Source organism: Aureobasidium melanogenum (assembly GCF_000721775.1).
Source record: "Aureobasidium melanogenum CBS 110374 unplaced genomic scaffold scaffold_6, whole genome shotgun sequence".
Lineage (NCBI taxonomy): Eukaryota > Fungi > Ascomycota > Dothideomycetes > Dothideales > Saccotheciaceae > Aureobasidium > Aureobasidium melanogenum.
The window spans coordinates 911133-926395 of NW_024470058.1; the positions used below are offsets into that span (position 1 = coordinate 911133).

General features: G+C 49.9%; 4 protein-coding genes across 4 annotated transcripts; 2 read left to right on the forward strand and 2 right to left on the reverse strand.

Annotated features, from left to right (window-relative positions):
- Window positions 1-936: 936 nt before the first annotated feature.
- Window positions 937-2768, forward strand: M437DRAFT_74218 (putative 1,2-alpha-mannosidase; the record flags this gene model as incomplete). The annotated part of the gene is made up of 2 exons (XM_041026194.1): window positions 937-953; window positions 1259-2768. The coding sequence occupies 2 exons, from the start codon at window positions 937-939 to the stop codon at window positions 2766-2768; spliced, it is 1527 nt and encodes a 508-aa protein (XP_040881427.1).
- Window positions 2769-5549: 2781 nt separating this feature from the next.
- Window positions 5550-7374, reverse strand: M437DRAFT_64947 (uncharacterized protein; the record flags this gene model as incomplete). Its single annotated transcript, XM_041024515.1, has 3 exons — window positions 5550-6810; window positions 6871-7163; window positions 7234-7374. 3 exons carry the CDS (start codon window positions 7372-7374, stop codon window positions 5550-5552), a joined length of 1695 nt encoding a protein of 564 aa, XP_040881428.1.
- A 1483-nt stretch (window positions 7375-8857) lies between these two features.
- On the forward strand, window positions 8858-9712 carry M437DRAFT_44892 (DNA glycosylase; the record flags this gene model as incomplete). Its single annotated transcript, XM_041020988.1, has 1 exon — window positions 8858-9712. One exon carries the CDS (start codon window positions 8858-8860, stop codon window positions 9710-9712), a length of 855 nt encoding a protein of 284 aa, XP_040881429.1.
- A 3181-nt stretch (window positions 9713-12893) lies between these two features.
- On the reverse strand, window positions 12894-14801 carry M437DRAFT_45098 (uncharacterized protein; the record flags this gene model as incomplete). The annotated part of the gene is made up of 1 exon (XM_041021021.1): window positions 12894-14801. One exon carries the CDS (start codon window positions 14799-14801, stop codon window positions 12894-12896), a length of 1908 nt encoding a protein of 635 aa, XP_040881430.1.
- Between the last annotated feature and the right edge of the window lie 462 nt (window positions 14802-15263).

Sequence of the window (15263 nt, forward strand, 5' to 3'; positions counted from 1 at the left end):
GGGTTCACGTTGATTGGTAACGCAGATTACACATTGTCTACTTTAGGGGCACACAGAGATAGAGGTCGCTTGCTCAATACATTGGTTCTTTAGGTGACACGCCCATCGCTGCTGTGCCACACCATCCCCTGATCATGGGAGGTAGAGAATCAAAGCCGAGGATCTTCTCTAGGACCCCGCATCGTTGGTCCCTTCAACACTCTAACAAACATCACCTGCCTGTGAAGATGGTTTGAGTGGATGTCCACATGCAGTGCGCACATGCGGTGAACGTGTGAGCAACAACTGCTTTTGACTCGTCCTTCCGAAGCTCGTAGAGTCAGCAGCCACATCCAGGTCTTGCATCGCAAAGCATGCAAAGTATGGAGAAGCGAATCGCAGCCTGCGGAAAATCGCCGACAACATCTTCGGCAGATCATAGCTGTGATCTGCTTCTCAGACCCGCTCGAGTCGAATTGATTACAGTCAAGAGTCACGCGCTGTGATACGAAGGAGACATGGCATCGCGTGAACCATGTCCTGCGGCTGTATGCTGATCCTTGAACGATTACAAAGATTGCATGTATGCCATGTTGTCTATCGTCACATGCATCTGCAGATCCAGGAACAAGATTGATCATGTCAAAAGCCGTCTAGTAAAGTGCCTCTGGGTGGAGTAGTCGACCTTTCGGATATGGAAATGCCAGATATCATCGTAGCACTCATCAGTTTTAATCGTTAACAGGCTGAGAGGTCCAAAGTACGCCATGAATATCGTTGTGTATTCCAAGCACATGTAATTCTGCCAGATGTCCGGCATCTTGTTGCCGAGTAGCGAGGCGACGAGTGTAGGGTGCTCGTCTTGCATTAACCAATACTGCTGCACGACCCACTGCACCAAGAATTAAGATGCACATGATGAACCAGGAAATTACATTAGCTTACAGTTAGTTCTGTATGGCTAGCGAGAGCAGGTGCGGTTCTCTTAACATATCGTACAGGGACGATCTCTCGAGTGATCATCGGCAATCGTTCTTGCCTTTCTCATGTTCCGTCGAAGAAGCTTTTGCCGAACTAATGCTTTCAGCATCTTTGATTCATATCACCATCTTCATCCCGACTTGTTCATCGATTCCAACCACCGCCATCATTATTCTTGCTCTAGCCTTCTTTGTCTCGGTCCATCACAACTCTTGTTGTCTATACATCTTCGCAGCTTCGACATGCGTCTACACAATATTCTTCTCGGCGCTCTCATCTCTTGCACTTCTTCGGCAAGCCCGCGCCCCCTGCCCAAAACACGAAACGTCAACGACACTCTTACCGTTCCACAGAAGAGAGCACATGCAGTCAAGGAAGCCTTTGAGTTCGCTTGGCATGGTTACTACACATATGCTTTCCCCAATGATGAATTGCTTCCGGTCACCAACTCGTTTTCAAACTCCAGAAATGGATGGGGTGCTACTGCTGTCGATGCTCTCAGTACTGCTATCCTGATGGAGTCACAGGATGTTGTCACAGCCATTGTGGATTACATTCCGACCATAAACTTCAACATCAGCATAAGCAACACACCGGTCAGTTTGTTCGAGACTACCATTCGCTATCTCGGAGGCATACTCTCGGCTGTCGACCTCTTGAACGGTCCCTACCAGCATTTGATCGAATCGGCAAACGATACTATCGCATTGGCCCAACAAGCTGTCAATCTGGCCTCTAAACTAAGATTTGCGTTCGACACACCGACAGGAATCCCCTCCAACGATCTCAACTTTGGAGAAGACACTTTCGACCTCTCTGAAGCGACCGGGCTTGCTGTCGCCGGCTCTTTAGTCCTCGAATGGACTCGTCTATCAGATATGGTTCGCAGAATTGACTACGCAAACTTGACTCAACACGCCGAAGAATATCTGATTCATCCTACTTACCAGAATGCCACGATACAACCACTTCCTGGTCTTCGTGGCACAAGCATTGATCTTTGCACAGGAAACTTCCTTGACGTGAGTGGTAGCTGGGGTGGCGGAGACGACTCGTTCTACGAGTATCTAATAAAGATGTTCATTTATGATCCTGCAAAATTCACTACCTACAAGGACCTATGGCTCGAAGCCGTTCAATCCTCAGCCACTAGCGACATATTCTCACACCCTTACTCTCGTCCCGACCTGACCTTCCTTGCCTCATGGAATGGGCAAGATGTAAATCTGGTATCTGGTCATCTCGCTTGTTTCGCTGGAGGAAATTGGATCCTGGGCGGATTGGTCTTGGGAAATCAAAGCCTGATTGACTTGGGCCAAAATCTTGCAGACAGCTGTGCCGCAACCTACAATGCTACTCTTACAGGTATCGGTCCTGAGGCATGGGAATGGGAAGACGAAAATTTCTTCGAGGATGACGATGAAGAGGTTGACATGTTCATCGAGGACAATGGCTTCAACATCACAGACGCTAGCTATAACTTGCGACCTGAAGTTCTCGAGTCACTTTACTATGCCTACCGCGCCACAGGCGATACAAGATACCAAGACTTGTCCTGGAAAGCATTCCGAGCCATCAACGCGACCTGTCGAACAGGATCTGGATTCTCTTCTGTCTCAAATGTCAATGCTCCTCATGGAGGAAGCTTTGAGAACTTCCAGGAGAGCTATATGTTTGCTGAGACTTTCAAGTATGCCTATTTGATCCAGGCCGAGGATGCGAAAGTGCATGTTGCAAAGAAGGGCGAGGAGCAGACTTGGGTCTTCAACACCGAAGGCCATCCATTCAAGGTCAGAGCTCAGCAGTGATAGACGTGATGGCTGAGTTCGTATCGTACGGAGGGTGGCGATCGTGCGTGACGCTTGCTTAGGAGCTAGACTACGAATCCGAAAGTGATCATTCTTCGCTATGCCTGATGTGTCATGTGTCGAGAAGGAGAAGCATAAGTTATCATACATCTCTCTTGTTTGTGGCCATATATCGCGGTCGACCATGTATCGCCTGATGATCTGCGAGCAAGAGGGTTGCTACCGGCGTTCCTCAAGCACGTGCGGCAAGTAGATCCAAACTATGATTCTTTTTGTGATTCCACCGCAACTACAGCCGATGTCATACTATTGCGAGTTCCATAAGTTTATGTCGTCGACAAGGGCGATGGTAACGAAGACCTTGTGTGTGAATGTAATGGTCATGAAGCATGAGCAGAGTATCAGGTTTGAAGCACCAGCATCATCTCTCTCCCTCATCAAACACGTATACTTGTTCCTCTCTTGAGCAATCCACAGTGGATGAAGCAGACTTCCATATTTGGATATCAGACCAAAGAGTTCAGCATCATAGACCTTGTCACCCCTGTTTGTTCGCGGTATCCTACATGGTCAGATCTTGAGGACGCCGTAGACGTGCTTTGCGACTTTTCTGAAGGGTCCCGCGCCTGATATTTCTGTGTCGCTGCGGCTAAAGATCTTGTCCACAGTCTGTAGAGACGTTGAACGAACTTTAGATGAAATTGAAATATCCGTGAATGAATCCAAGGACCCAAGGTCGCACAACCGCGTCACAGAGTGGAAGCCGCAAAGGAAAGGAAGGCTTGGCTTGGCACGGTGCATCGGCGTCTAAATCTCCGCTTGCTCCGCTCCGCTGTCCGCTCTAGCGCCAAGCCATTTCTCTCTGCCAAAGATCTCGCCAAAATTACCAGCAACACCATCTCCTACCTGTTTTCCCCCCCATCAAAACACCAAAAAGGACATTAGATAGGTTCAAAAGGAGTCTTGATCGGCAAAAAGCTCGACGCCTGTGTGATTCGAACACACGCTCCCGAAGGAAATGCCTTAGCAGGGCATCGCGTTAACCACTCCGCCAAAGCGCCTTGAAGAATCCCAAGACTGGTTAGATCTCGTTGGATGAGGATCTGGTCAAGTAAGCTTGTAAATAATGCCATTGTTGAACTAAGCGGAGGCTAGGGCGCAAATAGTCTCCTCGCATGCACTCACGGTTGCGGTTGCATTGATGGCCCTTTTAATCGATAGTAGCTGAATGCACCAAGAAAACGGCATGCGGCGTATTCGACGTGAAAGTCATGAAGACGGAAATGTTGTTGGCATTGAAAAGAGATCAAGGTAGAAAAAAGAGCAAGAGATTTCCTGCTCGGCCGAGCGTTTTTTTCTGCTGCTCACAGACGAGAACGGCAGAAGAGCTTCTAGAGCTATGGGCATGCCTCACTCTGGTTCTACATCCTGGACCATGGCTACCGAAACCTCATGGACAAGACACTTCGAACCAGTTTTAGACCTTGAGTAGATGGTTGGTAAGCTACAGGAGACAATATGCGCAGCTATGTAGAGTACCGCGACGGTTCTTGCATGGTCTTGCTGCTTGTCGCGACGGCATACTTGGTGCAGTATGGTTACACTTTCCTCGCGCCTTCAGAACATGCTCTTCATCGCTCATGCGATTGAATTGGGGGATGGAACCGAGCCTGGAAGCTGAGACATTATAAGACTCGAAACTTGTGGTGCTGTGGTGGTTTGATATTACGGCAGGTAAAGCGGCTACGAGGGCTACGTAGGTCATCATGGAGGCAAATGATAGGGACCCTCTTGAGCTCTTACTCCCAAAGAGCTGCATACGCAGACAGTCGCGAGCTTTTGTTAGCCAGAAAATCATCATGAGGTCTTTGCTTGTCATTTGAATCGATTACATTGCGCAGGCGTCGATATCGTCGGAGCGTCGCTCATTCTCACTGCAAACAAGCCACACGACTGGATTCTGCGTCAATGGTCTTGCAAAGAGATTGCGAAGCTCTGAATTTGAAGAAGACGACCGTTCGCAAGGGTGTCCAAGATTCAATGTTCTGTTGTCAAGTTGACCACAAGAGTCTCACGATGACCCAACATTGTATCATGTGCCATGATTTGATCGAAGAGCCAAGGGTCGCTGCTATCAGCTGCAACAACAGTCCAGAGATATGTCACCACTCCCTCTCGATTGTGTCTGACAGAACTTAGGGTCAGAGGGTTTGTTCTTGGAGATCATAGCAGTTATTGTAGTATTCATGGCTTTTATGGACAGCCATGCCGTTTGTAATCCTTGCTTTACTGTCCCGGTTCCATACTCTTCACAACGACAGCAACTAGCCCTTTTGCATGCGAGCAAATCGGCAAGTTCAGCTTCGTCGAGAAAGCCTTGAACGATTTTGAAGAGTGTTGTTCGACACACGAGACTAATGTTCTGCAGACACCTCGATAGGGGAAGGCTCTTCGGAGGCGGGCTTACGGCCCGATCGTCGGGAGCTTGTTGTTGTCGTTGTCGCTCCCGCAAGCGCTGGTAGAAGTGCGACTTTGCCCGGATCCTCATCGATATTTGAGGGTGTTTCTGAGCGAGCAATTTCGCATCTTCAACGTATGCGAATTGGCTTCCAACAATGCTTTGCTACTCTCGAAGGAAGAATGCTCGCTGGACAGGAATGATGTCCTCAACGATTCTTCAGCAGCGCACTGTATATTTTTCAAAAGCGACGAGCGCGTCGCGGTTTGTATGCGTCCTCGTATATGCTGACAATTTCTCAACTCTTCCTCTTGCACCTCCTCTTACATTGGACCGTAATTGATCTGGACAACATTACATGCATCTGGAATATGTTTTCTGATGACAGGTCCAAGGCTCCAGTTGTTAAGATCCGTTAAATGCTGAACAAAGAGTGTTGAGAGCGTTAACCTGGCATTCATGTCGTAGGACACGGCATCTTGATCGCTACCAAGCCAATTACAGTCGAGCGTTTTGGCTGCCTCGGAGTACCAATACAAGGGCTGACGCTGCAGATCGACACGCTGGATGACTGCATCTCGAAGTCTTGGCCAGATATGGAAGTCGACATAGACAGGGTGTGGAACAAACATCTGATAGGGTGTAGGTCGGTACCAGTCTGGAATGGCGAGATAGGTTGACGGGATCGGGTGAACGATCCATCGCATAAGAAGCCACTGGAGCCACATAATGGCCATGCGACATGGTAGTGATTGGATTCCAAAGCTATTGGCGAGTCTTGCGGTCCACTGCGACAGGAAAGATGTTCTTCGAAAAGCGGGCTCGCTCACGAGAGCTTCGACGTCTGGGAGAAGTCCGAACAAGCGATCTGGAGCGACACCGGAAGTGATGAGTCTCTTGGCTTCGTGGATAAAGTCGACGTACACACTGGACATCATATCGAGATCGTCAGTGAGGTACATGGACGTGATTGCCCATGCCGGTGCCGTCAGGTCCACTCCGAGCGACCCTGGGCTCAGAGGCAGCGACATTGGGGCAGTCCCGGCAGGGCTGAACAGATTCGACGAGATAGTGATGCTGTCGCCTCCAGGACGGGCATCGTTGCTGAGCATTCCACGTTTTGCTCTTTGGCCGTCCAGAATCTCTGGGTGCCCCCTCAACCCAGCCGGGGTTGAATTCGAAGTAGGGTTCGCAGTCGACGAGGATAGAGATGGATCGATCCATAGATTCTTGTGGTCGCTCGCGAAGTAGGTGGAGTCTGACACATTGCCGTCGAGTAGTACCGATGACTTTCTCTTGGGGCTTTGTATGTCTGAGTACAGGTCATCCTCAAACAACAAGTGCTGCGAATCGTTCTGAGCAAACAACGGAGGTGCCCACGCAGAAGCAGTGTATTCATGTCGTGGTAGACTTGCTTCTCGGTGGTTTCCATCGACCAAGCCAGGGCTACCCGTCACGACACTAACACTCCGCTCCGAACGCGTCGAGTCGTAAGGTGGGATATTGGTGAGCAGAGATGGACCTGCTGGATTGTGAGCAAGTCCAATGCCAAATGTTGACCCGCTTCTCAATGTTGGTAAAGCTCTATTGATAGGGTCAGCCAACCTTTTGCAAGAAGCACAATATCGCACACACAAAACATACTGTTCTTTGCCCTGCTCTCCATCGGCCATTTCCGAAACACCGTCAACCATGTCGGCGCCAAGGATCCCATCGATGGTATCTCCAAGTCTGAGCTGAGCGAGGATTGCGCTTGCTTCGTTGTCGGTGCTGTACCTCAACTTGTTGGCAAACAACTCGAGATTACGCACTCTCAGCGACAGCGACGAGACCTTTTGTTTTAGATCTTCGGTTCGCGTTGCCCCCTCGACGACATCATAGATGCATGTCAGTCCTCTAGTCTGGCAAGCAGAACACGAAGGTCGCTCGCCATTGCACTGGAGTTGAACACTTGTCAGCAAGTCTAACAAGACGGGTGAAAATCGTTGGGCGAGGATTGTTAATTACCTTGCGCTTCCGTTTGCGACAATCAATACAGGCGACAGCAGTGAGCTTCCTGGGCGCCGACTGCTGACCGCCTGGAGCACCAGGCGTTTCCCCATCGACAACAGTGGCTCTACCACGTTGTTTGTCCTTGTCCTGAGGCATTGGACAATGATAGTATAACCTTGACTATCCAGGAGAAACCGAACGCTTGCTCTAGGATCCGGCTTTTTACCACGGAGTTGGCCCCGCACCACGGCGAGGATTATAACACGATGAGTGTGTCAGAGCTTGGCTTTTCAAAGCGTCAGCGACGCGACAATTCGGATCTAAAGAAGACGCTTGAAGATTGAGCGTTACCAACTGGACCCTCCAGGCTTCTGTCGGAACGGACCTGGTCCCGCCGCGCAAGATGAGCTGAGATGGAAGGGTGGAAAATGCGTACACCACCATATACTTTTACAACGTCGATTGAAGGGCGGAGAGGGATGAGCGAAGGCGATGACGGACCCAGAAAGGGCAGGCGCAGGTGACGCATGTATGAGTAAGGCCATAGAGAAAACATGGACATTTTTGCAGATAACGCGACTTCCGAACGTGGTAGATCGCAACGATTCCGTGCATGAGTGGACACTCAAGACATCTCCAAGGCAGACTCGAGTGCAAGTAACCCGCTAGATCCGCATCGTGTGGGCTGGGTTTGAGTAGGCAGAAGGATAAAGGGCTAAAAGGGTTTCGGGAGAAACTCCGTCTCTTGTCGGATAGTTCACCTGCTCCCCGGTGTTCATTGAGGTCGGTGGTTCCCTAGGGTGTTGCTTATACTGCATCATGACTCGCAGATCAGGACTTGCAAACTAGAGACTCAAAATTACTTGTTGAGGACTTATTCAAGGTTTGGCAAGCGATCGAGTGGAGCTTTGGTCTTGGATCAAGAGATAGTCAAAACCGTTCCAAGAATGGGGAATGAGATTGCTTAAAAGCACGAATAAATGAACTATCCTTTAGTGAGAGCCATGGTGACCAAGTAGGTAAGCAAGTGTCAGACAGATGAGTCAAGTGGCACTCAAGTATGCTTAAAGCAGGAAATAATCTTGGATGCAGAGGAGGAGGATGCACTTAGATTGAAAGAAACTTTGCAATTGTACCGCTTGAAGTAGATATGCTCCAATGTGACACACTTCCAAGATGCAGGGATTCCCACGGCCCCTCGATCCGCCCACGATTTCAATGTCTTCCCGACTATCAGGTTATAAGATAGCTTTCTTCAATGTTCCATTCGCGCTACCATCTGGACTGGTGTGGCTGAGTGAAGGCGGCTGCCACGACCTCATGAACTCGAGTTTTGTAGATCGACGTTGGAAGCGCCGCATTGTGCTTGGATCAGCCTAGCCGAATGCAACGGATGGGAAAGAACGTGGCATGTCGCACTGAACTACCTTAGCTCTCAATTGGCAAACAGACCCTCTCGGGCTCGGAGTGCGCGCCTCCGCCGTCCATTGGCTAAATGAGAGAGTGTTCCTTCCTGTAGAAACACGTCTTATGAGTTCACTGTCACGTGCAGAAACAACCGCAACTTGGACTAAGAAGCTTTCTTTGCCACCAGCTCGGATTTGTCGTTAGCATCATGGCGGAAATTCCCTTTAAGGATATGTTGCAACAGTATGCTCACCAAGGATCGCAAAACTCTGTAAATACGGTCGCGACGACGCGCGCGTTGCGCCCACGAGCACGCCCGACATCAGTGGCAACCGGGTCGCAAAGAGGCGAAACAGAACATCCTGACCCAGTCGCCGAGACATCCAAGCCTGCACCTGCCATCACAAAACCGTCCAAGAAGCGTAAGACGCCAAGCAAGTATGCGCCTCCATCTAAGTATCAACACCTTAGCCCTCTTACCGACATCCTCGCTCCGGACCTGATAGCTGTCTTTGTCGGAACGAACCCCGGCATACGTACTGCAGCTCAAGGCCATGCATACGCACATCCTTCAAATCAATTCTGGAAACTTCTTCACTCCAGTGGCTGCACTGATGAACGGTTGCGTCCGGACCAAGACGTCGAATTGCCTGCTCGTTATCTTCTCGGCAACACTAACATCGTTGAGCGACCTACCAAAGATGCTGCCGAACTAAGCAAGGCCGAGATGAGTGATGGTGCCCCAGTCTTGGAAGAAAAGTGTCGCAGATGGCGCCCGGAATGTGTTTGCATTGTCGGTAAGGGCATCTGGGAGGCCATCTTCCGCCATCGCCATGGCAGAAATCCTACTAAAGCTGAATTCCATTGGGGCTGGCAGGACGAAAAGGAAAACATGGGTCGTATTGCCGATGTAGGAGAGGATGGTTACCAAGGCGCAAAGGTCTTTGTCACGACTAGCACGAGTGGTCTTGCCGCCAGCCTCAAACCTGCTGAGAAAGAAGCCATTTGGAAACCGTTTGGGGAATGGTGCAAGGAGAGAAGAGTAGCCCGGAACTGGCCACCATTACAAGGTCAGACAGCGAATTGACCGAAAGTTTAATGTCCGAAAAGCAGCCTATACCCGGAAGCCCGACATAATCCAGATTTGCTTCGCTCCAAAGTTGCCAGGAGCTCAAGATCCAACATTGCCGCTGTGAGAATGTTGCTGAGTCTTGACAAGCCTTGCTTCTCATCATGTATTCATACTAAGCGCGTAAGCGAGTATGAATACACCCAACAGGTGTTGATAACATATGTCAGAAAAGTTTGTTCAAGCCACAATGCAAAGGGAAGTCCGGTTGTCCATTTGCAAACGTTATACAGAGAATGCACATTAACGAGAGCACGTCCAGCGTGATCTACTCATGCACCTCTCCATGCGTTCCAAGGAAGCTAAATGAAACAGTAAACGTAAAAGCCGATTATCCGGAGTCGCCCCCGAGCTGCTTCGGAGACGGACCTCATCACCGTAGCTCTGATCGGACTATGCCCCCGAGTTGAGTACAATCCGAGTATGATATGTGGACGGGCGCGGGCTGCATCGCCGCGATGTCAGCTCAAGATACATCAGCCGATGGTCTTCTTGGTCTCATCATCTCGCTTGCCGTCGGCCTGCCCGAGACTGAGGTCATGTCGAGACATCTTGGTGATCTGTTGAATTGCCATCACTCGCATCCGTTTTGTGCCACTCGCCTAGAAATACGATCCCGGCATGTTATTCCGGAACAGTGGTAGGTGCTGGGCAAACGGCGCTGGGTAGGACAACCGTGCAAGCCTTGTTCCCGAACACATGGATACCTGACGAGTCAGACCTGTCTCAATGCCGTGCCTAAGGGTGTGTATTTCGGTTCTTGATACTCCTGTCTTTGATGTGCAACGTTACTGGATAGATATCCCACAAGCGACCCGTTTGTATCCTGAAAGCCTGGTGCAAATTCTTCAAATGGGAAGTAGTTGCGGTGTCGTGTGCCAGCATTGAACCTTCGATTGCCTAATTTGGGACATGCATACAGGTTGGTCATCGGAGTGGTCCGATGTCACATCCGGCTGCTTCGTCCTCCATAGCATCCTTCTGCAGTGTAAGAAGACTGGCTGGTGCCCAATCTCTCCAGATCGCGAGAGGAGTTTTCCTCCGTGAGTATCATGATTGGTGGCTGCATCTTGAATGGAGGCGGAGGCCAGTCCGGATGAAATCGCTCAGCCAGAGAAACGAAGCAAGAACACCACATACGCACACAGGCACTGTTTGCCACTGACCATGGTATGCCCACAGGCTCCAAGACCGAACTCTCTATAGGAGATTCATCTTGTTAGCTTCAGCCATTCGCAATGATCAAGGAAGACAGTAGTCTACTCTGTCAGATGATTGACCAACCACTAGATCGACAACTCCGCTCTGTACCTCATCGCGAGCAGTAGCGACTGACTCTTCGCTTTGTCGTTGCGTACCTTCCGCTTCTTGAAAACATCGTCCAATCGACAGTCCATTCGCATCATGAAGCGTACGAACGAGATCTTCGCCGATAGACGCCGCAGTACACTATCCTCGCTCAACCTACACCATCGACCCATCGTTTCGTATTGCCCTACCTACACGATGTAGTCGATCTGTCAGTTGCTGTCTTCTTTCGACTGTCAACATACACTCAAAGAGCGGAAGACGCGCGTTGGACTACGCACGAGAAGCTGAGAAGCAGAACTCGCCGCAGAACACCAACATACGAGCACTCCAGACATGGGACAAGTTTGGATTTGACAAGAGTCGCCGTGCTAGGAAGAGATGTCGGGAAAGAGTCAAGGGTCAAGCATGAACATCGAGGGCAACCGAGCGAGAACACAAGGTGATGGAGGTCTAGAACGAAAGGCGGTACCGGGTAGCGCGAACGGGAGTTGCAGCGTAGAATCGCATGAAGCACCAAGCGACACAGAATGCTCCAAGCACACATACTTGAAGCAATGCAACTCTAAGCAGAGGTATACCGGGTTAGGAAGCCCCTGTTTGCTTGCAGACGATAAAACAACAACATTGCGGCTCCTCGAGCTATTGTTGCAGTACAAGACTGGCTTTGTCATTCTCTTACTCAAAGCCTGTGCGCATATAACCTTGATGCATCATCTTAAGCATCACTACAAGCAATCTGTCTTGAAAGCAAGTGCGCCATGTGTGCCATCCAAACAACCAGCTACATTGCATTGTGTCGCGTACGCATCCTGCACATGGCCTTACTGCTCTATAATCCACCATATCAACAGCGACGTACATAAAAGTATGAATACTTCGAAGGACAAGATCTCAAATGACAAAGCCATTCTCTCCAAAACTCAAAGCACATTACAGTCCCTGTACTGCAAAGGCAGCTGTGATTTGTACTCTAGTCAATAGCTTGCCTTACCAATACTTGCAATGACAGCGTGAACGTTGAGTCCAGGTCAAGAACAAGAAGAAGCTTGTCATAGAATCACAGATCTTGTGAGCAGGAGTCTCTGTAGCTGGGCGACCGCTCAAGGTCACATAGGAGAGACAATCTTCTTATCTCTTCTTCTGACTTGCTACTTCCATGCTCCCCATGCTCTGAAGTCTGTAAACCCTCTCCATCGCGTTCCGCCTAACGAACGCTACACTGACAAGATAGAGATATATCCCTGGAGAAGAGGCATATCCATCGCAAACTCATAGATTATAGTACTATGCATCATCATACTCGGAGTAGGCACATACATGGAGGATGCATGTTTGCCTTCGATTTGTTCTTCCTTTGTTTTTGACGGTATCGGTGAGATCAATCTCACATCGCCATCGCCATCGCCATCGCTACCGACATAAAAACCATCGACAGCAAAACCATCGACAGCAAAACCATCGACAGCAAAACCATCGACAGCAAAACCATCGACATCAAGACCACCGCCATCGTCATCGCTATGATCCATCGCCATCGAAATCGACATCGAAAATATCGCCATCGAAATCGACATCGAAAATATCGCCATCGTCATCATCGGCGATCATTGAATGTCGATGTTGATGGTTCTGATGTCGATGTCGATGTCGATGCCGATGACGATGTAGATGTTGTTTTTTTCACGCGACTGCTAGAAGCATCACATGATACGGGGAAGCAAGCGATTCACAATCTTGTTTTTGATATGAGAATATAGGCAAGGACTGATCAATTGATATTGAGGCTACGTATCTCTATGTCCAATCGACCTCTTGACCCCAGACTAGCTCATCTCAGCTTTGGAACGGTCGGGAGATACTGACTGTCTTGATGCAGCAATTCGACAGCATCGACGTATTCACAGTTGGGAACATGATGATCATGTCCTTTACACACCCAGCACCACTCCATCTCCTGCGAGCATGCCAATCCGAAAAAGTCGAACTTCTCACGGAAGCCATTGATCTTCATGTCAAGAGTAAAGTTGTCGCGATCAAGGGGCTGCTCAAAGACGATCAACCATTTCTTGTTGGTTCTGGCGACTGAACTTCTTTGCCTAAGCAAAATGAATTTTTGGTGGCGGAATGTGCGAGCCACCGTGTTGATGATGTCTACTTCAATCTTTGATGTCATGAATGAAGGCTTTTCCACAAGGCCAAAGACCTGGAAAGGCTGAGCTGGCGCATATGTAAGCATGGGTATGCTGATGTTGTGCAATATAGTCATCTTTCCAAGCGATGCCTGTAACTCTATGAGATCTCGGAAGTGCAGTATCCATGTAGCATCGTCAGAAGAGCAGGGCGTAGCGTCTTGAGCAGGGATGTTGTTATAATCGCAAGCTTCAAGGATGTATTGCTTTTGGCGTGCTTGGTTCATAAGGGGTTCTTTGGGAACGACGATTTTGGCCTGGAACAGGGGCAGACTACGCGGACCTGTTGGTGGTTGGTCGCGCAAACTGAGGACCGACGACCTACGGCGTGCAAGAGGTTGGTTGTTGGGATTGAGGCCCGACGACCTACGGTGTTCAGGTGATGATGGGGTCGAAAAGACGTTATTGATAGGTTTGCGTGGGAGGTTGACATCTAGATCTAAACGAGGACGCTTCATGGGTGGTTGGTTCGATCCAGTAGCAATCTTGAATTGAATTGGAAGTGGAAGTGCGGGTGGCTTGGGCGAGGCAGAAGGGCTTGGTGGGACGACGTGATTGACATGAGTATTCGATTCGGCAGCTCGTGGAGCGAAACGACTGGAGCGTTTTGGTTTTATGACTTGCGATGGCTCGATATCTGGCGAAGGTGCTGGCTGAGACGCAGCTGAAGACTTCCTAGAACTAGAAGAGTCGGCCAGACTGTCATTTCGTGTCTTCTCGGCAGCCGGTGCCCAACCTGGAGGTCTCGATGCAAGGCACGGATCTGTTGCTGGGAGTGCAACTTGTTGGGGAGCAGCTGGGATAGGTGTTTGATGCGAGGGTGGCGTATCGATCTTGAGCATTCGCGCGACAGGCGCAACGGGCTTTTGGCGCTGGCTGAGATGACACACAGGTTGCTCCGGACTATCTGGTATCAAGATTTTGGGTTCAGTACGAGGAAAGACACGCTCGACGGCTTTGATCAGTTCGTCCTTGACCTCGGTGTCGAGGTAGTACCCGTTGGCTCGCTCGCTCTCAGCAACCATAGTACGTATTGAATCAGCCAGAGCTCTGCGAGTAGCTATGGTGGCTGAGGCATGCTTGACTCGACACTGGGTCCAGAAAGGCTCTCGTGAATCCTTCAGGTCCTGTACAGCATCTGCAGAAGCCCCGCAAGACTTGTATGCCATTATCACTTGTTTCCATCTCTTCTCGCCCGACCACGATGCTTCATCTTGGCAAACCTCAACGATGCGCTCCATATGGGCAAGAGACTCCTCAATGGGACGATCTGAGCGTGTCCAGTCTAACATGTCCTTGGCAGCCTGGTGTAACTCGTCGTGGTCGCTGATTAGTGATCTCGGACTAAGAGGGTCACTGTGCTTGGCCCACGGTGTTTGTCGTTGGCGAGGGTCATGGTCGTCCATCGAGAGGCCTTTGTTGTCTTGTGCTTCAAAGTGTCGTGGTGATGGAGATGCAATCGACTTGTTTGTCGAGTTGGAAGAGGTTGAAGGCTCACGCTTGCGCTTTTTGCCCCATGGCGGAGTGGTGTCGTACCGTGTAGGCATAATGCATGGGTGTATGCTCGCGTGCTCGCGTAAACAAAGACTAAGTTCGGAGGTGGTGAGAGCTTGCAGCTGTTGCTAAGAGGTCGCTTCAGCTCGAAATGCGTTTGTTAGTGAAAATTACCACCCTTCAGTCGCCAGTCGATCCGTGTTGCAACTTTGCTCGTTTGATCGTTTAGATTAACTCGACTGGCGGTAAGTTGCAGCTGGTTGCCCGGTCGCATTGCAGAGGCTGTCTGCATACCTACCACCTATTACCTACCTGTCACTTTTTTCTCAGTCCCGAACCGTGTCATTATAGCAGCCCAGCCGACCGACAAAGAAAAATAAGAATGCCTGTCTCAGCAAGAGCTGCTTTTGAGCTCGTGGTATCCCGTTCAGTAGATGCATTGATCGCGCCGTGACGACAGCTCAACGAGTGAGGCACCGTGTATCGAGCGACTGTAGCCGTGTGGTCAATTTCCA